The sequence below is a fragment of the Falco punctatus genome (genome assembly GCF_963210335.1).
Source record: "Falco punctatus genome assembly, chromosome: 9".
In the NCBI taxonomy this organism is placed as follows: domain Eukaryota; kingdom Metazoa; phylum Chordata; class Aves; order Falconiformes; family Falconidae; genus Falco; species Falco punctatus.
The window spans coordinates 29,271,795-29,294,853 of record NC_137589.1 but is presented as its reverse complement, the minus strand read 5'-3'; the positions used below and the strand labels follow the sequence as shown (position 1 = coordinate 29,294,853).

At 54.9% G+C, this 23,059-nt stretch overlaps 1 protein-coding gene across 4 annotated transcripts; it reads right to left on the bottom strand.

The window, feature by feature from the left end:
• Positions 1 to 41: 41 nt before the first annotated feature.
• FGF8 (fibroblast growth factor 8) lies at positions 42 to 18,303 on the bottom strand. 4 transcript variants are annotated; one of them, XM_080402412.1, is made up of 5 exons: positions 17,206 to 18,303; positions 17,065 to 17,101; positions 14,822 to 15,002; positions 10,437 to 10,543; positions 42 to 9,346 (listed from the first exon to the last, which is right to left on the bottom strand). In XM_080402412.1, exons 1-5 carry the CDS (start codon positions 17,235 to 17,237, stop codon positions 9,059 to 9,061), a joined length of 645 nt encoding a protein of 214 aa, XP_080258538.1. In that variant the 5' UTR covers positions 17,238 to 18,303; the 3' UTR covers positions 42 to 9,058. The 4 variants fall into 4 exon arrangements, with proteins under 4 accessions (XP_080258538.1, XP_080258536.1, XP_080258537.1 ...); XM_080402413.1 differs by having other exon boundaries at positions 9,253 to 10,543; positions 17,206 to 17,351; positions 18,040 to 18,106; XM_080402410.1 differs by having other exon boundaries at positions 17,065 to 18,303.
• Positions 18,304 to 23,059: the final 4,756 nt, after the last annotated feature.

Below are 23,059 nucleotides of genomic sequence, written 5' to 3'. Positions count from 1 at the left end.
TCTTTTCAGATCCTAATCTTTCTGTGCTCTGATCACCCCCACTCCTTCCCTAAAACGTGGCTGTGCCACTGGCTTGCAGCTCCAGCTCACTCCAGGGCTCACCCTGCACGCAGAGCCCAGAAAAGCGTTGGCTCCTGTGGCACAAAGCACAAGGAGGAATGAGGATGCAAGATTTTGGCAAAATAGCCCTGGAAAGTCTGTGCTGCTCCTCTTGCTGAATTCTCTGCTGAGGGTTTGGCTCCGTTTGCATTGCCTGCTGAAAGCTAAGCCAGCCTGATGATGATGGAGTATTTTTGATGTCTAAAAAGAGCCCCCAACAAAACCAACTGTTTCTGTTTATAACTGACCTTCTCTGTTATACAGAAAAGGTCTGGGCAGCCAGAGTTCACCCAGCTCCGGCAGGTGAGAGGCACCCGTCACCACCTCCTGGAAGGATGCATTTAGCAACAGCTGAAGGGAAATGAGACCCGCAGAAGATGCACAGGCCAGGACTGCTGTATTCAGCCCAGTTAAATACACAAGCTGTGAATAAAACATTTGCTCACAGACCCGAGGAGTGGGAAGACTGAGTTGTTGGGTCTCCTGCCTACCCCAAACTTCTCACTTTTCCCTTCATAAGAATCGGTTTCTCCTCATGCAGACAGCAGGGACCAATTCCTAGGACGCAGAAGCTCACTGCACAGGTACTGCCCAGCACAGAGGGAGTCCCAGCCGCCACTCAGCCTCCCCAAAAGGCTGGCAAGGTAATCCCAATGCGGGAGAGAGCAGAGCTACTTTTAATAGGTATTTGATGAAATAAGCAACTCTGTCCCATTTGCACAAGGAATACAACTAATTACAGAAAACATGTGCAGTGCCAGGGTATGTGCTGGTGGGAATCTGGGATGACCAGACCTCCCATAAAAGGATGGCAAAGGTATGGCACTGGGGGCAACCACATCTGCACTCAGAACCTTGTGGGAAGATGTTTGAAACATCTGCACGGGTCTCAGGTGCCCGTGTCCTGCAGAAGGCATCAGAACACAGCTTCAGAAACAGAGAGAGCTCAGGCTGCAGTGCCAGGGCCCTGGTAGGACCACAGGTCCCGAGTATCCTCAAAAGCATGAGGAGCACAGTGCTGTACTCTGTAAGGCGCTCACTCCCCATCCTGCACCACTCTGCTACCTGGCATCGTTGGAGTTTACATTTTACAAGGTCAACCTCTGCAGTGCGTCCTCTGCGTTTTCAAAGTCTTTCCCTGACAGGTGGCTGTCTCCCTCCTCCCCGTACATGCTACAGCTTGAATCAGCCACTTTGATCAGGGGGAAAATATCCCAGGGGAAAAAAAGCCCTTGATGTAGCACCAGCAATGTGTTCAAACCAACCTGCCAGTGCACAGCAAATAACCAGGGCCTGAAACAGCAGAAGGAAATGGATGAAGACCTGACCAGTGATCTTAAACAAAACCCTGCCTGAATCCTGGGAATTCAAAGAGTATTTTATGGCTTTCATAGAGATACTCACATCTACAGATGAGTCTGCATTGCCAACCAGGAGACACAGGCCAGTGTTCCAAGCTGCTCTGGAGGCATCCCCAGGCTTGTGTATGCTGATGGGAACTGCTCCCCCCATACAACCTCCCAGCTGGTTATGCAGACGGAAATGGCCCAAGTGATTTGTGGAAACATCTGAATATCCAAACTAATCTTTGCAGGTTTGCTGGCTGGTACACTAACTATGGAAGAGAGCTGGACACTGAGCAGTTCCCATCCATGGGGGGTCCATGAGTACAAGTGGTTGCCCTACAAACAGTGGTGGCCACCTACCTAGAGCAGGGTGCAGCGGCAGCACAGACCTGGGGGCTGCCAGTTCATCCTAACACACCCAATGGCCCATGCTTTAAAGGATAGAAATCCTGGTCAGCACCTTGCCTGCTTGGCTGGTGTAGCAGAGCTCGAATGTTTGCCTGAGCCAGATGCGTTCACAAAGTCTTGGCTTTAATGGAGTTTTATGAAACAGGTTGGCTCCTCCGCTGCAGCCCCAACTGCTGAGAAATCAATCATTACCAGCAGTTAGGTGTCTGATGGTTAACAGCCTGAACTGAGGCCAAACTGGTTGTTAATTGGGCTAACAACTGATTTCAAGGGGTTGTTTTGCAGGGCCCAACAGTCCCAGCAATTGACTTGGAGTTGTAACTAGCAGCCGGGAGGCAATTAACAGAGCCGAGGGAAATTCACAGGCCATTACCAAAGGGCCGGGGCCCAGCTGGGCAGCTGCTTCTCATGGGGTGATGGGGAGTGCGGCCATGTCCCAGGGCCTGAGCAGGCAAGTACAGCCAGCACTCAAGGTCCCACCTCACATCTCGGCTGCCAAAATTTCCCTACTGATGCACAACCTGGGTCTCATCATCCTGCACTTCAGCTACTCCAGCAGCTTTTTTTGTTCGTTTTTGGGATGTTGCGATTGGATTATTTTTTTTTTTATGTTTGCTACAAACTTCCACAGGGGCACCTTCCAGCCCTCCTTCAAATCCCTTCCCAGGACTCTCTTTTGCTGGGGTAGCAACTAGACCTGTGGTTAGGTCTGTCTTGCTATCTTACACCACCTGCTACGGCTGACCATACAGAACAGCATATCTTTGGGGCAAGAGCTGCCATTTACTCTTGTGAGCAGCTCATTAAAGAGGAGACTCCAGCCACCAAGATGTGCTACTACGGCAAAACAAGTTAGCAAAATAATCACAGCAAGAATGAGGCTGAGTTTTTCCTTCTGTTACAAAAGCTTTAAGAGAGGGAAAAAATTAAAAAGACTATTGGCCGGAGAAGCCAGCCCAGAAGCAAGGACTCTTTGCAGCACCATGATTATGGCTGAAAGGGGTTACTCCGTGGCTGAACAGAAGACCTGAATGGGAGAAGGGGCACAGATCAGGTATCCACTGAACTGGGGAGGCTCTGGCATCCCTCACCATCCCGTTTCCAGTCCACAGCAATTGACAGCACAAGCTTAGCAAAGCAGTAGTACCTGGGCATAGCTGGAGTTGTTCTTCCCAACATAGCCAAGCCTTCTCCAATCTCTGGGCTGGGACTTTGCAACCACAGATTATATCTTGGTCATCACATCTGACAGCCTGGAGGGACCTTCTGGTGCCACAGCCACTATGAGCATAGGAGAGATACTGCAAATTACACAAAGCCCAAGACCATCCCCTCTGCTCCCAGTACAGCTAATCTTAAGTGTGTTTCATTGCAGAGTAGCCAGGGCCATTTATCAGGTAATCTGGAGTAACGGCTGTAATCTGCAACCCATCCACAGGTGAGCCCTCTCTCATCCTCTAGTGACATAACACAGGGTCAGTGGGTGGGTGAGCAGCTTTGCTAGAGCCTGGCACTTTGACCCAGAAAGGCTGCAGGTTCCCGTTAACCAACTCACAAATATCCCTCCAGCATCTCCCAAGAGCTTCTCTGGTGCACCAAGCCATAACTGACGTATCTCTGCAGGCCCACGGCTTGTCAACACCAGAGGACACAGATTACATATCCTAACTCCAGCAGGAAGACAAACAGCAAACTTGGCTGTCAAAGGTCTTCTGCAGCAAAGCCACAGCAGTCACTCTAAACCACTTACCCCAGTCCTGGAGGGTAGCCTCTGAACCCTGACCCCAGAGCAGAATGTGGTTGCAGCTCCTTGGTACCCTGCCTGGAAAGAGATTTCCAGGAGGACAGTTGGGGGGTGGCCCCGTTTCAAGGGGAGAGCTGTTACTGCCATAGGCGTGTATGGGGAGGGGGCAGAGATGCTGCAAATGGTAAGTGGGGTGGTAATGAGGAGCAGATGTGGAGGTGCTTGGAGCATCCCAGGTGCTACAGAAGTGCTAAGTGTTATTATCATGGCCAGGAAACAGGCTGTGAAAACCCATGGTAGTCCACATCCCTTCACTCTGTGCCTTCTCCAGGATCTGGAGCCAACTCTCCCCATCAGCCTTGGGAAAACAGGAGCCAGCTTGGAGGTGACTTCAGCTGCAGCCATGCTGGGAACACTGCAGTCAGAGGGGCTGTGTGGAAAGGAGAGAAGCACAGAGACCAAGGCTCAACAGGGGAGTTGGGTTTGGTCCACATGTGGCCGAGAAAACTTTGTGCCCTGTCACGGTGTGACACGGTCCCCCAACAAGTGCAGTTCAGTAGCAGCGTGGAGAGGTGTTTCCCTACATAAGACTCATTTTGTGGCCACCCTGCCCAAAGTTACCCATCTCATGAGCTCCTGGCCCTGGAGAGTCATTCCCTTGGGACAGCACTGAGCTCGTTTCTGCTCCACCCTGCACCTCCCTCCAGGATGCTCCTGTGGCGCTTGGATCCACAGCCAGGGCTTGCTGGCACCAAGCAGGGTGCAGGGCAGCACTGAGCCCTCCCCACCAGCAGGATGCGGCCTGCCAACAAGCCAGTTCGATTTGGAGCGGCTGTGTGAGAACAGAAATATGGGATCCCCCACTGAGCCCCTGAACATCTCGTTTCTGGCTATAAACCCTGTTCCAAGGAGGAGTCTTTAGAGAGCAGGGCTGAGATGATCCCAAACCGTAGCCATCCCCCGCCCCCTCCCCGAGAGGAATTGCTCTCACACAAATGAAACGCGTGTAATTAATGGGCAGGGGGCTGGACAGGTCCGAGATGAAAGCGTTTCCTGGACTTGTCCTTCATTTGCATGGTATCAGAAGCTGTTCAGAAGGTGTGACTTTTCCCACAGGGAGCCCTCAGCTCGGTGGCACAATAAAGCCAGGACTTCTTACCCAGAATTAATTAAAGGAGGGGGAGGGGGATGGCAGGGAGATGTTTGAAAGCTGAGCCTGATGCAATAAACAAACACCCCAGTCCCCCTTCCCAAGCTTCCAAGGGGGCCTGGGCAAGCTCCAACCCTGCCACAGCATCACGCAGCCCACCCTGCTCAGTGGGCACCCTTCCCCGAGCAGACCTCGTGGAAAAGTTGGGAGAGAAGAGGTGGGAGTGGAGACAACATATACCACAAGGTTTGGGGCTTGGTGCATCAAGCACTGGTGCAGCTCCTGCTTAGACAGCACAGACCCCTTTTCTTGCCACTTTGATTTATTCCTGCCCATCTACGGTTTCTCTGCCATAGCCACGTTTAACCTGAAAACTCTTCTCCCTGCCTGGCATTGCCCTTGTGGGCTCACCCCACATTTACTCCTTACCTTGCAATGGCCGGCTGCACCAGCCGGGCTTCCCAGTCTCACCTTGCCAGACAAACCCTCCCAAACATCACTCAGCTTCAGCCTTGCTGCTGTGTCCAGATGGCACTGCACAGCAAAGTCCTGTACGGGCAGGGACACGCATGCGCCACTGCTTGGAGCTCAGGATGGGGCACTCATCCCTGTACCAACAGCCAGGGCAGTACAGCTTCCTCGCCTGCTTCATCTGCCACCTCCCTCCAGCCAGCTGGTGGCAGCGAGGGGACCGCAGGGTGACACTGTGATTGGCAGCACTAGGGACAGGCACATCCCTGTCACAAGGACTTTGCTAGCTCAGAGCAGGAGTTTCTGCCCAAAACACCCATGCTGAAGGCATACGTTGATGGAAGCAAACAACCACCTCCAACACATTCCATCCCCAGTGGTCTCCTGGGTCCAGCCCCAGCTCAGCATCCCACAGTCCCCGGAGCCTTTGGGTTGGCTTCAACTCCCAAGCTTGGTTCACACACCTGTTAGTGATGGAGGAGAAAAGAACAGTTCCAGGTTCCTGGGCTGATGATTGACCCTGTGTATTCAACCAGCAGCCAGGGTTTCTGCATCCCTGGAGGAACAGCAGGTACCACCAGGGACTGTCCCCTGCATGGGTGGTGAGAGCTACCAGCCCAGAAGGACCACATGCTGAGGACCCTGTGGGCCCAGGTCACCAGGAAGAGCATGAGCTGCTCCAACCATGCCAGGGACCAAGCAGTATCAGTGCAGAGACAGGGTATGAGGAACCATTAATTAATGCACTTACTCATTAACTAACTAGCAGTAGGCTCTTTAATCTTCCAAGCAAAGGCAAAACATATGCTGGCTGGAAGCTGAAGCTGGACAAATTCAAGCAATAAACAAAGCCCCAAGTTGTAGTGCTCCTAGACAACATGGCCACTCAAAAGCCCTTTAATGAAAAGGGGCTAATTAACCACAGACCAAGCAAGCTGGAAAAGCAGGGGTCCCTTCCCAGGAGTCAGGCCTGGGTGCCTTTCACAAAGGCAGGCTGTGGCAGAGCAGACGACAAGGGTTAGGAACGGTGTGTGGTACAGAACTGTGCAAGGACACAGGGGTGTCCACTCCTGGCTCAAACCCCCAGGGTGGTGGGTGCCCCCTGCTCCAACCCTCGGCTGCATCCCGGGATGGCAGAAAGGGGGGAACAGCCTTACTGGAGGCTGAGCACCCATACCATGCCCTTTGCTGTCATTGCTGTCCCTGGGGGACAGATAACAAGGGAGGAGTCCTGCCCCTCTGCTATCCTCACCTGGAGCAGACGTGGAGCACCAATTCACCCAGATTCACAAAGCCATTAGGAAAAGTAATTGGACAAATTAATGAAAGAAAAGCAACCATTAAGGACTATCAGACACCATCTCTGCCTGAGGAAAGGCCAGGAACTATTCACTTTTAGTTGCTGTAATCTGGAAAACACAATGTGGGCTTGTGGCAGCTCTGTGGGCTCCAGGCTTCTGCAGCCCTGGGGTCCCTCCCGGGACAGCAGCCAAATGCCACCCGCACAAACGTCACCCATGACCTCCACGTGACAGCAGCGACGCTCAGATGCAGAGCATGGCTGAGCCCTCAGCCTCTGAGTTTCCTTCCTTTAAATTAACGATATATGTTGACAGCTCAGCCCAGGCCATGGCATCAGCTGGGGGATGGCTCATCCTCGCACTCCGTGGACAAAGGACACCCTGAGCATGAAGCAGTGTCGCAGGCACCCCACGAGGATGGCGGCACCAGCAATGGCGAGACTCACATTGCAAGGCTGCTCCATCTCTGCAATATATTTTTTTTTTTACATATACAATTCTAGTCGCGCATCTTTCCATATCTGAGACCACTCGATGTATGAATCTCCCCATCAGCTCCTGTGAGCAAGACCCAGCACCTCAGCAGAGCTGAGTATCACAAAAGGTGGAGACCCAACAGCCCGTTTTTCACAGACATCAAGCTCACCCAGAGCAGAGAGGAGCAGACACCAGCTTTCTCTTTTGGAAAACCTCCTTCCATGCTTAAAAACAGTGCAATGGAGCCTTGACCACCATGTCCCCATTCAGCCTGCAATGGGCCTGTCCCCACAGGACAAAGAGGTGGCATCTGCCCATTAAACCTGGAATTTAGTGCAAAGAAAAACCATGATTTCCACAAGACTCATCTGGATCCAGGATCCTGGTGTCATCCTCCCGCTTCCCATGTCTGTTCCCTTGGGAAGGGGCTTGTGCCAAGCAGCAGCCTCAGCCTCATTCAGCACCTCACCATCCTCCTTTGCCCCTCTCCAACTCGACTCTTCAGTGCCCCAGCCCCTCCCTGGAAAGCATCAGGCTCAGTTAGACTAATACAAATTTTTAATGCACATATTAAATAAATATTTCAATCATTTCATATTCAATTTGTACACAACCAAAACAAAACAAAAATCCTCAAGGAAACAGAAAAAACCAAACAATCAAAAAAGACTGGAGGAAAAGTCACCCCTGGTTCTGGCTCCTATCCAGTGTCTTTGTTTGCCCATCCTGTGAAGAATAATTGCTTTAACCCTCTGGAGAGAGTTGCAGTCCCAGGGCAGCATGCACATAGCAGGACTGGCTGGGGATGTTCACTCAAGAGATTTAACATTTCCTTTAGTTTGTTTTCTTTTCTAAACAGAAAATTGGGCTACTGTCAACACAGAAATTTTGGAAGAAAACCTCTCCTTTCCTAGGAGGACAAGGACAGCAGTGGTTTTTTATCGAAAAGCAAACCTGGAAGAAATGGTTGACAATGGAAGTGCCAACCACAAACTGAATATTATGACAAAACCAGCCCAAAATGGCTCCACAGTAATTTGTAAACTTTTTTAATCTTATGGATGAAAACTTCCACCTGATAAAAAATATAGACAGGAAAAAAATATCAATTTTTGGTGAGAAGTTCACATTTTCCACATGGAAAAAAAAGAAAATACCAGTTACCAGCCCACTCTGTGGCAGCCGTCGCCCACTGCCTCACCTTAGTAGTTTAAAACAAACCAAATGCCAAAGATGCTCTTGTGGGTAAGAGGTACCAAGTCAGTTCAGGACTTTCTCTGGGGTGTCCATCACCCCTGTCCCCTCCTGAGAAAAAAAGTAAGTTGGGAGCTGTGAAGCCAGCAGCGTTTTCAGAAGGATGCAAGCAGCTTCCAGCAAGCCCTCGCTTAGCCGAAGAAGCAGGCGCATCTGAGGAAGGAAAGCATCCAGTGGTCCTCAGCCCAGGTGTTGTCGCAGCCAGCCCCCACATGCAGTGCCCACACATCACTCAGCTGCAAAATCCACCTGGGAGGCCTCCAACCATCTCTGAAATAATCCCCTCCCCTTAATTGTTTTTCAACCTCTTCATCTTCTCTGGTGTTAATTCAGTTCATTTAAGTAGCACATCACTCCCAGTTTTGGATTTCCATTTTTTTTTTTTTTTGCTTGTTTGTTTTAAATGGTAATTCTTTTCCCCTCCTTTCCCCCTAGAGCTACAAAAAAAAAATAATTACAAAATAAAGCACGACCCCAAACGGACTAGAACATTTCTAAGTGAAGGGTTCTTCCCCTTTCACCAGTCTTTGAACATTTCATTTCTTTTAAAGCTGGAGTACAAAAATAGAGCCTCTCTCTTCTTTCTCTCTCTTTTTTTCTTTTTTTTTTCTTTTTTTTTTTTGTAAAAACCAAACACCCCCCCCCAAATTATCAACTAGAGCAGGTAACTTTTTTTATCCCCCCCCTACCACCCCCTTTTTTTTTTTTATTTAATACCCATATGGGAAAGTCTCTACATATAGTCCACCCAGCTCAGAGGACAGTCCTCCAGGAGAGGTGCAGGGCAGGGCGGGCAGAGGCAGGCACGTCAAGGGCCCACCCTGGAGCTGGAGTTTCTAGTCCTTTTACTTCTCCGGTTGAAGGGGTAGTTGAGGAACTCAAAGCGTCTGTGGGGCTCGGTGGTCTGGTGGCCCTTGGGAAGCCTTTTCATGAAATGTACCTCCCGTTGGTGCTGCCGGGTCTTAGAACCCTTGCGCGGGCGGCCCTTGCGGGTGAAGGCCATGTACCAGCCCTCATACTTGGCGTTCTGCAGCGCCGTGTAGTTGTTCTCCAGGACGATCTCCGTGAAGACACAGTCCTTGCCTTTGCCATTGCTCTGAGAGGGGACAGAGGAAGAGATTTAAGCAACGGGTGCTGGGTCAGGGGGCTGCTTCTCTCTGCTGCAAACTGGGCTGGCTGATGCTGCAGCAGGGTTGCAGTGCCTGGGGGCAGCCAAGGGCTCACTTTTCCCACCTCTTCTCCTACAGGTCAGAATTGCCCAGAATCTGCTTTTCCTTAGAAAGCTGTGGGGACCAGGCATCGTGGCATGGACAGACGCTGCTCATTGAGGCTCACATCCTCAGTGTGATGTCAGCCCTGGGCTGTAAGCCCCAGTGCAGCTTGTCCCAGCCTCCACTTCCACTGCAGCCAGAAGGGGATTTTTGCCTGCTCCCATCCTGCCCCCATCCATATCAGAGGCTGGATTGCCTCAGCAGCATCACCATGAGCAAACTGTCCCTCTCAGTGGCAATTCACACACCCATCCTACCCTCACTGGGGTCTTTAATATAGGATGGGCATCAAGGGGCAGGAGTGGTAACGTGGGGTCTGTAGGGATGCTGCCCATGGACACAGGTAGCAGGGAGCACAGGGCAGCTGGGGGCTGAGCCCCTCCCCGTAACAGCCAGCAGCAGGACCAGGGAGGTGACCCGAATCAGCCAGCCCCAGGGAAGGAGCTGCCATGGAAAATCCTCCCAAACAATCACTGTCCCAGTGGGATTTTGCACATCCACCCGCCTCTGCCCCCGAGGAGGGTGCATGAGGCTCTGGAGGGAGGGCGTGACTAACCCGTGCGCGGCAGGCCAGGCCTTGGGGCCAGCCCCACGGAGCATCTTAACATTCCTGGCACTTGTACCATGTAATCGGGGAGAATAGCCCAGCAATCCGCCTATTTGTTCGGGGAGATACAAGGAATGCGCCCCACACGGCACCCGCCTGCCTTCCTTGCTCCACACCTTGCCTCCTGCCACCCGGGCTGCAGGATGGCTCATCCCCCTGTCCTCCAAAAGGCTGGGCTCGCGGAGTTCTGGGGACCCCCACCTCACCTCCCCATCCCCACTAATGGGCTCTGTATTGGGTAAGAGCTCCTCTCTTGGCAACCCCCACTCAGCACCCACACCACTTCCCTGGCTTGCCCAGCACCCTACCTTGCCGATCAGCTTCCCCTTCTTGTTCATGCAGATGTAGAAACCTGTGGCTGCCCCCTTGATGCGCACACGGCTCCCGAAGGTGTCCGTCTCCACGATGAGCTTGGCTGGGGAGAGCAACAGGAAAGAGAGATGGAGGTCAGAGACGGAGGCTCCGGGATGAGGCAGGCACAGGGATGGAAACCCCAGCAATGCACCGTGGTGCTGGGCACTGCAGGCACACGCTCTCTGGTGACTGGGCCACAGAGCCCTAAGATCAGGGCATGAGGTTAAGAGCCTGCCTCAGTCCCTCTACCCTGCCACTGTGTCCCTGCATGACCTTGGGCACATCCCTTTGCCACCCTGAGCTGTGCTGAAGGGGGAGCAGCTCCGCCTCACCCAGCTCCACAGGGCTCAGCAGTTTAGATGCTAGAGAAGCATCATGGAAGGGAGGCAGGGCAGTGAGCAGGGCACACACCGGCCAGCGGAGAGCAAGCCAGCTGTCCTGCAAACAGAGGCAGGTCTGGGCGAGCCTGCAGGCAGGCAGCAGCCAGGCACCCTCTGGAAGAGCACGGCGTGCTGCCAGCTGTCCCCAGCCCAGGGGACGCCGCTCTGTGTGTCTCTGTTGGGCCAGGGCTGCAGGAGGAGCAGTGACTTTGCAGCTGGCAGGGGAGGCGTGAAGGGTACGGCCATCCTTTTAATGCCTTTCACCTTTGCACGAGTCGAGAGGGCGTATTGATTTGGTCTCAGTTTTTTAATGGAGGCATCGATCGACTTCCGAAGGAGCTATGCAAATCGCTGGGTCGATGGGCCGCCTATAAATAGACCTGTCACCTTCCCTCCCTGCCTTCGCCCTGGGAACCCGAGCCCCAAAGCCCATCCATCCCCAGGGAAGGGGGAGGATGGGGACAGGACATCCTTCTCCCCGGCCCTGCAGCTGCTGTCCCCAGCACAAGCCCAGATGGATATGGTGGCTACCTGTTTGCACCTCAAAAGGGCTGTGCCAAGCACCAAAGATCTCCCCGTGGCACTGAAAAGCCAGCCAGGACTGTCCCATCTCACCACCATCACCTCTTGCCCAGCATCAGCCCCTAGCACCGTAAGTGCAATTTGGCAAGGTAATTAGAGCACAGCCCATGAGCCTTCCAAGTGTCTAGCCTTATTATGGGAATAAGCCCATTGATGCCCTATTTCTCCTCTCCAACCTCTGCACAAGGGCTGCTTGGTTGCTCAGGACTGTGGCTCACCCTGGCTTGCACATTTCTACCCCAGGATGCTCAGCCATCGGCAAGCCCCAGCAAGAACAACGATGCAGCTGTGAAGCGGGTGGCTTTGCAAAACGATGCTCTGAATGGCAGGAGGCGGCTGTGGGCACACACACAAGATAAGGCGAGCCTAAATCACCCTCTGGGCCAGGAGCAGACTGCTGCCTCTCTGTCTCCGTGATGCCCTGATCCTGCATCCCAGGCACTGCTGAGGTCAGCGGCACCAAGGGTGGGGGACAGGGGGTGGACAGTGCTGGCAGCAGCTGAGTTGAGCAATGGAAAGGGCATCCCAAAATTTACTCAGGCCAACTGATTTGGCACTGCTGGGCCAGGCAGGCTTGAGGTACATACAGACACCCCATCTCCACACTTCCTCCTGCTAATATCATCCTGCAGCACTTCTCATCCCCAAACTGCCCCATGCCCCCAGCTCCCCTACCCCCAGCTGGGCACAGCCTGGACTATGAGAGCTAAAAAATTTGGGAAGAGCCACCTCCAGATTATGCCACCCCAGCACCAATGCCCAGAGCCTGTCACACACCCAGAATCCCCAAAACCAGCCACGAGAGCCACAGTACTCAGCAAAGGAAGCGCTGAGACAGTGATCCCCTATTTATCTATATTGGGGAAAGGGTGAGGAATTGATCTCTGAGGCAGTAAAAGGTTCGAGGAAAATTGATTTTTCTCTCAGAGAGATAGAAAAAGCGGGGAGGGAGGGAGGGACAGAGGAAGGAGGGAGGGAGCAGGGAGGCCTCGGCCCCAGTGAGCACAAAACCCCGCTTTAAAGATGCGCGTCACTTCTCTTTTGGCCTTTTTTTTTTTTTTTTTTTTTTTTTCTCTCTTCCCCCTCCAAAGGGCAGCTGTGATTTACAGCCGCTGGCCAGGTTTGCCACCTCGCATGAGCCCAGCCCTGCCACCCGCAGAGGATGAGGACAACCTGTCCCCAAAGACCTCTGTCCCTAGACCCATGCAGGCAAGCCGTGAACCCCACAAGCCCCAGCCCTGACCAGCAGAAAACCCTGGCACAGATGAAACCGGCAAGTTGGCAGGGATGCACGGCATCCCTGGCGGCTCGCGGGGTTCAGCCCCGGCTGCGGCCAGCAGCGCTTTGCTCGGTGGCAGGCACAGCCTGCGAGGGTGAGCCAGGCTGCACCGGCCGCCCGCCTTCCCTCAGAATTAAAAGAAGTCAATCAAATATTGACAATTAAGACAGATAACTGAAAACACCAGACTCGATGTTAAGTCGGCTGTAAAAATATCAACATGGGGAAAGGGGTCATCTGCAAAAATAAATCAACCCCTTTTACACACCCACCCCCCAAAAATGAGATTAAAAAAAAAAAGCAGAAGGGAGGGCTCAGGAAGGGAGGCTCTTTGCTGCAAAAGTGGATTTCTAAATAATGATTTGGGGGAGTCCTTATTTTTGGTTTTCCCCTTTTTTGAGGGGAGGGGGAGCTTAACATTTTCAACTCTATTCTTTCACTTAAGTGACAGATTTATCCCGGTAAAATTATGTTTCATGCTCAGACTTTGAAGGGAAAGTGGCTACGTAAATGCTGAAAAAATGCAGCGAGACACACTTGATCCCCCAACTGGACTGCGAAGAGGAGAAAGTATTCAGGAAATGTTAAAAAAGGTGAAAGTAAGAAGCGTTTTAATAGTTCTTCCAGACATGGGGGCCTCCCTAGAGATTCATATAGAACAATCCTGAACCTCTATTTTAACATTTACAGACTTGCAACTCTTTTAAAACTTTACATCTGAAAAACTGCTTGTTCTCTTTCTGGTTTAGATCAGTCTTCATTTTCTTCCTTAGCTCTTCAAATGCTTAACCTTTTTTTATTACATTTTAATAGAGTTTTTCAAGCCACCACCAGTCCCCTCCTTCTGGCCTTATTTAAACCTGGTCATTATTTAAATATTCACTAACTGCTTTTTGAAATCCAGGCATTATGGGTCTAAAACAAGATGGGATTTTTTGCTTGGGAAATTAGCTAATGCCTTTTCAAGCCAGAGCTGCTCCAGGGTGGGAATAATTTATTTGGAAGATTAATGCTGGATGTATGGAATACCATATAGATGGAATCCACGCTGTGCTTGCACTGCTAAGATCCAGCATGAAATTTTGAGCCAAACCAAAAAGAAGAGAAAAAAAAAAAAAAAACCACAAACAAAAAAACCCAAACACCCACACCAGAAGGGGAAGGAAGAAAAAGTGTTTCTACTAATCTCCCCAAGCAAGAAAGGGAAATTGCAGCTAATACCAAAGAAAAACAGTTGTGATTTCTATGTACAACACACAGGAATACAGGCACTTCCCTGATGCGGGTGCAGGATCTGGCCTCACGCAGCCAGCCCCCGGCAGTGCCGGGGCTCGCTGGCCCCACTGACCCCTGCGCAGCATTTGACTGTCCCAATGTGTCATTAGCGCACACGATCAAAGTATTTGGGCTTTGAGTGTCCCCAGTGGAGGGATCGGACCCCCTGCCCCAGGGAGGGGGGAGGTTTTGGGGAGAGGGTGCCAGGGCAATGGCAGAGGGGCCGTGGCACAGTGCAGGCTCTTGTGCCTGCAGAGTTCCCCCGCTTTGTCTCTGGAGACGCTGCAGCATCTTCACCCACAGCCAACTGCCTCGCTGAGCCTCTGCTCAGGGTTTGTTTTGAGGAAGGAGGGGCAGGGAAATGCCACTTTGGACAGTTCTAGTGTAGGGAAGGCTTCCAAAGCAGCCGTGTCCCCCTGCCACCCTCCACCCCCTTTTCTTTTTCAACTTTTCTCTCCATTTCTTTGCCAAAAGAAAGTCTCAGAAATTCCCAGCCCTGCAAAGGGCTGAAGTGACTGATGCTGCTCAGCACACTACAGCCCCAAGCCCTCCAAGTCAGGTGCAAACCAAGAATGAAAAAGAAGGGAGCAGAGCCCATCTTGCAAGAACCAGTCCCCTCCCTCAGCACAGGGAACCTGCCCTCACCTTGAATCACACAGCCGCTGATCGCTGACCCCTATGTTCTCCCTTTACAAGCCCCCACAAGCCGAACGATTTTAATGATTTCTGGCTAACAAACAGGACGGAAATCATCAATCGCTGCGCTGGGCTGCGAACACCTCCCCAGCTCCCCCACACACCCGCCCCCGTTGCACGTCCTTACCGTGCACATCCCCATCCTCTGCCATCGCATTGATTTTCTTGTTGTCCAAGATCTGCACATGTTTCCCACTGGTCCGGCTGTACAGCTGGTAGGTACGGACGAGCCGTCGGCTGAGCTGATCCGTCACCAGGCTCTGCTCCCTCACATGCTGTGTAAAATTAGGTGGGGACTGAACAGTTACCTTTAGGAAATTAAAAAATATACGACACACCATTATAATCTCTACTCCTCAGAGGAACGAACGGGCTGAGCAGAGATCGCCGGCCTCTAGCCAGGCTTTACAGGGAGGCACAGAGCCGGGATAGCAGTGGTACCTCTTGCGCCACCAAAGCCTCCCTGGGAGAAGGAGCATTAAGCTCCAGGACACAGCGACCAGAGCCCTTTACAGAGCCGTGCCAGTTCCAGACGTGCCCTAAGCAGAGATAGGCAGGTGACCCGGGAGCATGACAGGGCTCAGTGACCCCAGAGGCCCCCCGGGGACTCAGTGGGTCCCAGCTGGCACTGGGGTACCAAACATGGGCATCAAGGCTGGGAGGTGGAGGGGGTCTGGAGAGGGGCAGGAGGGCACTGGGCTGCCCCCCAAAGGGGCTGACACACTCATCCCACACCTTTCTCGCCTCTGCAGGAGCACACTACTGCTGCTGCTGCCCCAGACAAGTACCCCAACAGCTGCCTTTCCTCTGGGTCCCAAGCTCTGCTCCCAAACACCCCACTTATTGAGCTCTTTAAAAACGAAGTCCCCAGAGAAGGTAGAGCTATAAGGTGTAAAAATCATGAGAAAACCATGCCCCAGCTCAGGTATAGAGTGGCATAATCACCCAAGGATACACACGTGCTGCCCATGCAAACCCGTCCCTCGCCCACAGCCAGCTGTTCGGTGCCGGCAGAGGGGTGCCCATGCCCAGCACACCCGCTAGCCCCAGAGCCGCAGCTGAGCTCAGCCCCTCCAGACCTGACACTGTTGCTCCTGGGCTTTAAATGATTTTCATGAGCGGCCAAACCTGCTCCCCCCTCAGCCCTGGCTCACGAGCTTGCACAGAAGTCTTTTTTTCCCCCCTCGTCTCAAATCCCTCTTTTAAGTCTGGAAAGTTTCGCTGCTCCCTGACATTTATAAAGATGTATTCTGAGCAAATGTTAGGAGATAGCTCCTTTCAACATCAGAAGGCTGGGACTACCCCCCACCACCCCCACATCAAATGGGAAGATTTCCTCCTGTCTTCAACAACAACAACAGAAAAACCCAATAAAAGCAAAAGCCACTGCTCTTCCAAAGCTGGCTTTATAGAGATATCTCCCCTTGACAATGTCATCTCTCTCCCTTCGCTTCTGCCTGTGCATGTGTGTTTCCTATAGACGGGTTTTGGATAATGCAGCAGGATTCTCTCCCGAGCTCTGATGAGGGTACCATGTGGAGGAGAGGTCATTAGCCATGCTGCTATTTGGTCTCCATCTCATACTCCAAAATATTACAGCAATGTTTTTATACAACTGCACACTCCCAGCGCTTCGCTCCCTCCGCTTTTCAACTGGAAACTAGATTTTTTTTTTTTCTTTTTTTTCCAGCCTTCCAGGAAAATTAAAAAAAGGGAGCTTAAAGGGCATTTTAAACAAAGCTTTTGCACCTGTGATCTCAGGGGGAAGGGGGGTTTCACCCCAGTTTGCAGGCACACTGCTCCCAGCGACCCGTGCCTGCTGGTATGCGGGTGTTGCACAAGCTCTGCCCAAGCTGTTTAATCTATTCGTGACACTTCTGTCTCTGGCAGATACAAACCAGCGATGCTGAAGTCTGACAGTTTTAAGCTGAATCAAAACCTGCGCTTTTCAGTAAGGTTTTAGCGGCGTTTCTTTCCTCTTTTTTAATTCCGCTTTACTTTTTTTTTTTGGATGAAGCGGCATAGGAAGAAAACGCCGGACAAGAGGAACGGGGGTATATCCACAGTGCCATTCAGAGGCGGGGAGGGACGGGACCTAAAGCTGCTTAAAACTAACCCTGCGCGATTCGCTGGTACCCCGGGAACCCCCTGCCTCACAGCCCGAGCCCGCTGCACGTTATTTTGCAGCCCGGGGGGGGGCTCCCCCCTCGGCCTCGGCTTTTTACAGCCGGGCGACTTTTGTCTCCTGGGTTTTAAAGTGTTCCTCCGTCCTCCCTCCCTCCCTGCCGAGCCCGGGGCGCTCGGCGGCGGCTGCGGGGCACCCCCCAGCCCCCGGGGACAAACAAAGCCGGGCGGGCAGCGGGCACTTACCTGGGCTTGCAGGCAGAGGACGAACAAGTGCATTAACCTGGGAGAGGGGAGAGAAAGCAGGAGAAAGGTGTGAACCGGAGGGGGGGCGGGGAGGGGGGGGCTGCGGGCCCGGGGCAGAGGGCCGGGGCTGCCGGTACTCACACGTAGCTGAACAGCGAGGAGCAGGGGTCCATGGCGGGGCCGGTGCGGGGCCGGGAGCCGGGGCCCGGCGGCGGCGGGGAGCGCCCGGGGGGGCGCGGCGCGGCGCTGCCTCGTCTCCTCGCCTCCTCTCGCCCTGCCGGCGCGTCCTCGCCCCGAGGAAAGGAGGGCACAAGCGGCTACAGAGGGGAAAGGCCCCCGCCCGCCCGCCCGCCCAGCCCCCGGGGCGCAGGGCCGGCGGCCCCCCGCCGCGGGGCACCCCCCGCCCCGCTCCGCTCCGCGGCACCGCTGCCGCCCCGGGAGGCGGCGAGCCCGGCCCGTGGCCCCGGCGGCGGGGGCGGGCGCAGCCCCGGGGGCGATCGCCGTTACCGCAGGGGGAAGCCCGGCCGGACCGACGCCCCCTCGCCCCCCGACCCCCGGCCCGGCGGTACCTGCCCAGGCAGAGGGGGCGGCGGGCCAGGTGTCGCCTGGCTCGGGGCTGGCACTAAGCGCCGGGCTCCGCGGCGGTCGCCGCCGGCGGGACGCCGTCCCAGCCCCGTGCCTCAGTTTCCCCATCCGTAAAACGGGGCTTAAGGGCTGGGAGGGAGGGAGGGAGGGAGGGAGGGGGCGTAGGGGCTGCGGTTCCCCCGCTGGGGGCTCGCCGCTCCGCGGGCGCGTTGTGGATTGGGACCGGGCAGGCAAGCCCTCCCGGGACGTGCCAGACATTAAAAGGATTACCGGGAGGGGGGAGAATGGAGGGGGTCGGAGTCCCGAGAGCGAGCGATGCTGAGCAAATACCGCAGCCGGGGTGGGGAGCGGGCAGCGGGACCCCCCCGAGCATCCCCGCCGGGCGCTTACCTGGTGGGGCGGGCGGGCGCCCTCAGGGCCGGCGGTGCGGGGCCATGGGGCCGGGCGGCGGCGGCGGGACGGGGCTCAGCCCCGCAGCCCGGGCAGGGCCGCCGAGGGCTGCATTGTTCCGGCGAGCCCCGGCGCTCCCGGCCCCGCCACCTGTTGCGCACCGGGGCGGGGGCTGCGGCGGGGCTGCGGCGGGCGGCCCCCGGGGCCGGTACCTGGCCGGGGCCGGGGCCGGCGCCGCCTGCTCGGCGCTGAGTGACAGCTGCTAATTTGCCGGCCGTGCCCCGCTGCCGGTCCCCGCGCTCCCCGCGCCCTCCTTTATCTTATCAGAGCCCATAATTACAATTGCTATTTTGTTTCCTCGAATCAGCAATCAGCGCTATCTGCCGCCGCGGGAGAGGCAGCTCCTGTCAGCCGGCCTCTGAGTGACAGAGCGGCGGGCTGCACCGCCGCACAGGCACACACGGGCGGGCACGGCCCGCCTGCACACGCACACGGCCCTGCACACGCCTGTGCAGCCCCTGCACACACACAGGCACGCACGCAGCCCGCACACGCACCCCCGTGCAGGCCCTCCGCGCGCACACAGCTTGCACACGCATACGGCCCTTCGCACGTGGCCCGCTCCTGCCCACTCACACCCCTCACACACACAGCCCCCCTACACACATGTGACCCTGTGCACACACACTGCAGCCCCCCCTCCCCGGCACAGGCACGCACTCTTTGCTCACCCCCAACCCCAAAATACATTCCCCCCCCCCTACATGCACATACACACACCAGCCACAGGCACAGGACGTTTCTCCCTCTCGCACACACGCTGACATCCAGCTTGCGCATCTTCCCCCTTGCTCAGGCACCCAGTGCCCCCAGACACACGTACACACACACACACACACCCCCCGCACACTCAGCCTTTCACCCCAAAGTGCTGACTACAACCACCTCCAGGGATGGATCTCCCAGGGATGCTGGGGGTCTCACCTGGGCTTGCCCAGCATCACCATTGCCGGGGGGTGCTGCAGGCTGGCAGAGGAGCCTGGGCACTGCCCATCCCTGGGCTGGCCCGACAGAGCTCAAGGCAAAAAAACAGCCCCTGCCATCAGTATTGTCAGACCTAGCCCAGCACACGGCAGGCAGCTGTCTTGCTCCAGCCAAAATTTCCCACAAAATCAACCCTTTGTGCATTTTTCTTGGTGCAAAAGGCCAGAAGGATGTTTCTGAGTGGTTTTCCTACATGTAGAAAGAAGTCTTGGGCCAATCAACTGGAAGTCTTCAGGAGCACCACAGGAACAAGCAGGGTGGATACCGAGGGTGCTCTGCTGAAGCAGAAGTGGGTTTCCATGGGTGGCACACGCTCATGCTCTCAGCTTGTCAGTCCAGCACACACTTGGGAGAAAAACTCTCCGTGTTGAGCTGTGCGAACAGCTGGTGTGCCACAGCATGACCGAGGCAGTTCCACATATCCACCTCTCTGGGTTGCCTAAGGAAAACCAGGCAAAACCAGAGCAGGCAGCACTAGATGTTCCCAATGCTCTAAATTCAGACAATCCTTGCTTTTTTTACGTATAAAAAATTCAAGAGGCTTAGGCACTGACAATTTCTCAGATGCTGCTCTTGCTCACCAGCGGCCACCCCTGCTTTACCTCCGGCGGGCACAGGGTTGGGCCGCGCGTTATCCTGCACACTGCACACCATGTTCAACAGCACCGTGTCCAGCACAGCCACAGCCCAGCCTGCTTTAAACTGGGAGATTTATGGTGTCCCGTACGGGGTCAGAAGCAGCCGTGAGCTGACAGCCCTGCGTGGCCCCTGCCCTCGGCAAACAGGCTCAAGTGCCAGTCAGGGCTGTAAAATCGAGCTGGTGCGGGATCACCCAGGGGCGGCCACACTTTGCCTGACAGTAGATGACAGACGATGCTCCTGCCAGCCATCCTCGGGCCCACAGACAAAGCCTCCACAGCCCCCATCCTACCCTACCTTTGGGCAGGGGACAGACATGAGCAGGGTGGTGATGGCAGCCGGGGACAGGCAGCGTCACGGATGCTGGGCTCATCCCACCTCTGCTGCTGCCTCAGCTCATGGCTACGGTCTGGTCCTTGCCGGGAAGCTGGGTGCCTGCACAGAGGCATTTGCCTTCTTCCCTTGGTGCTTCCTAGCCCATCACAGGGTCACCCATGTTTGCATCAAGAATACATCCCACGCGTCCCCTATTTGTTTTTTAGGGTTTAAAAAAATGTTTTTGGAAAGCCTCTCTTCTGTGCAAGGCAGCAATAGGGAAATCAGCCTGCCTATCAGCTCCTTCACAGGCCATCTGAGCTAAGCCCCCTGGTCTGTGGGGCAAGGGTCCCCTCGGCACTGGGCTAAATGGTTTGTCTGGCTCTCCTGCAGAGCAGAGAAATCCCAGCCCTGCACTCCTGAGACCAGCTGGGCCTCAGGCCCAGCTGCTGTGGAGCTGGTGGAAGAAATCCCCTCCTGGCAGAAAGACTTGGGGACCTGCTGTGTCCTTAGTGCTCCAGGCAGCCATCAGGCTGTGTTCCCTGGAGGAGGCTACCAGCGTGGTCCCATCAGGTCCAGTTCTGGTCCCCCACTAGTGGCTCCATTGCCCTGATCTGTAGAACTGGGACCATGTTTAGGCTGGGCAGGCACAGAAGCATGTTTCCCTCAGAGAACAGCTCGTGTATTTTATGTTCTTCAGGGATGTTAATTGCTGCAGATTTGAGCACCAGAGCTGTGAGCTGCAGCCTTCTCATCCCTTTTCCCATAAAGCTGAGGATGCCCAGCTGAAGCCACAGGGCTGCAACACCAAGAAGCAGGAGCTGAGAGAGGAACCAGGACACAGAGGTGGCTGTCCCAGGCCGGCTGGGGTCCAGGCTTGCTCTCAAACCTTCCCCACCTCTGCTTCCCCTTTGCACAGCACATAAAGCCTCCTGGCAGCTGGGAACCATAGGTGCAGCTCCTGGAGCAGCCTAGACTGCAGCCTGGCAATGAGTGGACATGGAGAGAATTTGAGGAGATGGAGGGGGCAGCAGGTGAGGATCTGTGAGACCCTGGGAGGGGGCTGTCTGGGTTACTGTACAACAGAGACTGGAGACAGCACAGGGGATGTTGTGGGAGTTCTCTCCCCCTTCCCTCTGTGACTCTTAGCACTGAATCCCCCATCCAGGGCCACTTCAGCACCATCCCTGCTCTCTCCCAGGATGTCTCTTAGCACATCTGCAGGACATAGCTAGGACCCAGCTTCAGCTTCCAGCTTGCTTCTTCCAGGGCATCATCCCTACCTGGCTCAGTCCAGGTCAGAAGCGGTCCACGGACAACCCTCTCCTCCTGCAGGACAAGGGACAGCCAGAGTAAGCCCCTGTGCCCCACAAGAGGTCAAAGCCACCAAGGCACAGCTGTTACCAGCTCCTCCCTGAGCATCAGCCTAAAACCTCCCCACTAACATCACTTATTTTAGAAAGGTGGAGCCAAGAAAAGCCACACCAACCACAGCTTTAGGGACAACCAGTCCAAACTAGGGTGAGTGGAGGCAAGAGCTCCTAGCAAACTAGGGACTTCGCATCACAAGAGGAGGCCAGGAGAATTTGGGGTGAGGGGATAGCCAGCAAAACACCTGCAGAAGGTTTGGCTTGAACATCTCTTTACCAGGGGAAATTCTCAGGTGAGGAAACAACCAGGACATCGCTGTCCCTTGCAGACCAGGGCCAACAGGCACAGTTCCCTGCTCCTGCCAGGGCAGGGACATAGACAGAACCACAGCACTAATCCCAACTGATGGAGGAGGGAAGCACCTGCAACAGCACACTGCAACACTGAGCCAGCTGGAGGGCAAGGAGACCTTCTCTCCGCAGACACAGAGAGCTTGGAGAGCCTGCAGAGCGGTTGCCTTTGAAAGTGGAGAGACAGTGTAGGTAGTGGGGTGGCTGACATGGGGCTGAGGGTCAGCCAAAGGCAAGGGCAGACAGAAATGAGGATTCTGGAGCATGGGCAACAGTGCCCTGCACCCGAGCATCTCCCTCCCCTCCAACACCATGTGATGGAGAGCCAAAATGCACGAAACCCATGATCCTGTAAGACTTTACAGCCGTGCCTGGAAGGTGCTTGGCCATAAACCAGCTTTCACTGCCCTAGAACAAACACGTGGAGGCTTCCCAGCAGAGCCAGAGAGATGCTAGCCCACTCCACCCTCACCCTTCCCAGCCCCACAGCCCAGCACCCCCAGCCCTGCCCGCTGATCCTTCACAAAGGGACCGCAGCATTAATGGGGCGTTTCAGAGGCAACAGCAGCTCCTCCATGGCTGAGCAGTGCCGAGCAGCCTGGGGCGATCCCACTGCTAGCCATTAACCTTCCCCCCACCACCACCCCATCCCCGAAGGGAAGGAACTTGGCCGAACCCCACCGGGATGTATTGCATGGGAATGACCTTGTCTTTGCTACCCACAGCGCTGAGGCAGCCCCAGGGAAAACGAGGAGCAGGGAGGGGAGACACAGCCCATTCACAATTAATTCTCCTCTCTATTCAATTACTAGCAGCAGGGTTAAGGTGTGTTTTGTGGGTGGTGGGAATGCCAGGCCAGGATACTACCCCTATGTTTTAATTGCAGCCCCCTGGAGCTGTACCCACCCCTGCGCAGGACCAACCTGGGTGACATGGCTCCATGAGGTCCCTCTCCAGCAGTCTGCTCTCACAGCTTTGCTTCAGGGAACTGGGCAATCTGCTCTTTGGAGACCATTTCATCACCTCCTGTCCCTCCTGCTCAGCAGCTTTTTAGGAACGTGGCCTTTGCTTTCATATCTTCAGGTTCTGCTCCTAGAAGTGCTGGTGTCAACACTGGCTCCATCATCCCCTGGTGGCTGCATGCTGACTCCCAGGCAGTGATGCTCCTGTGGATCAGAGGAGTCAAAGCTAGGCTCTGCTTTCCATCCAGGCTGGGTGATTTGGAAGGAGAGCTCACCACCCACATCAGCAGGGCTGCCAGCACGGCAGGGGCAGCCTTGGGTGGCTCAGCATGTGGCAGC

Coding starts and splice junctions, on each gene's coding strand:
- FGF8 (XM_080402410.1), bottom strand. CDS start 17,907: ATGTCTGGCACGTCCCGGGAGGGCTTGCCTGCCCGGTCCCAATCCACA. Junction 10,544..14,821: donor AGAGGATGGGGATGTGCACG/GTAAGGACGTGC, acceptor TGCTCTCCCCAG/CCAAGCTCATCGTGGAGACG. Junction 9,347..10,436: donor AGGGGAAGCTGATCGGCAAG/GTAGGGTGCTGG, acceptor GTCCCCTCTCAG/AGCAATGGCAAAGGCAAGGA.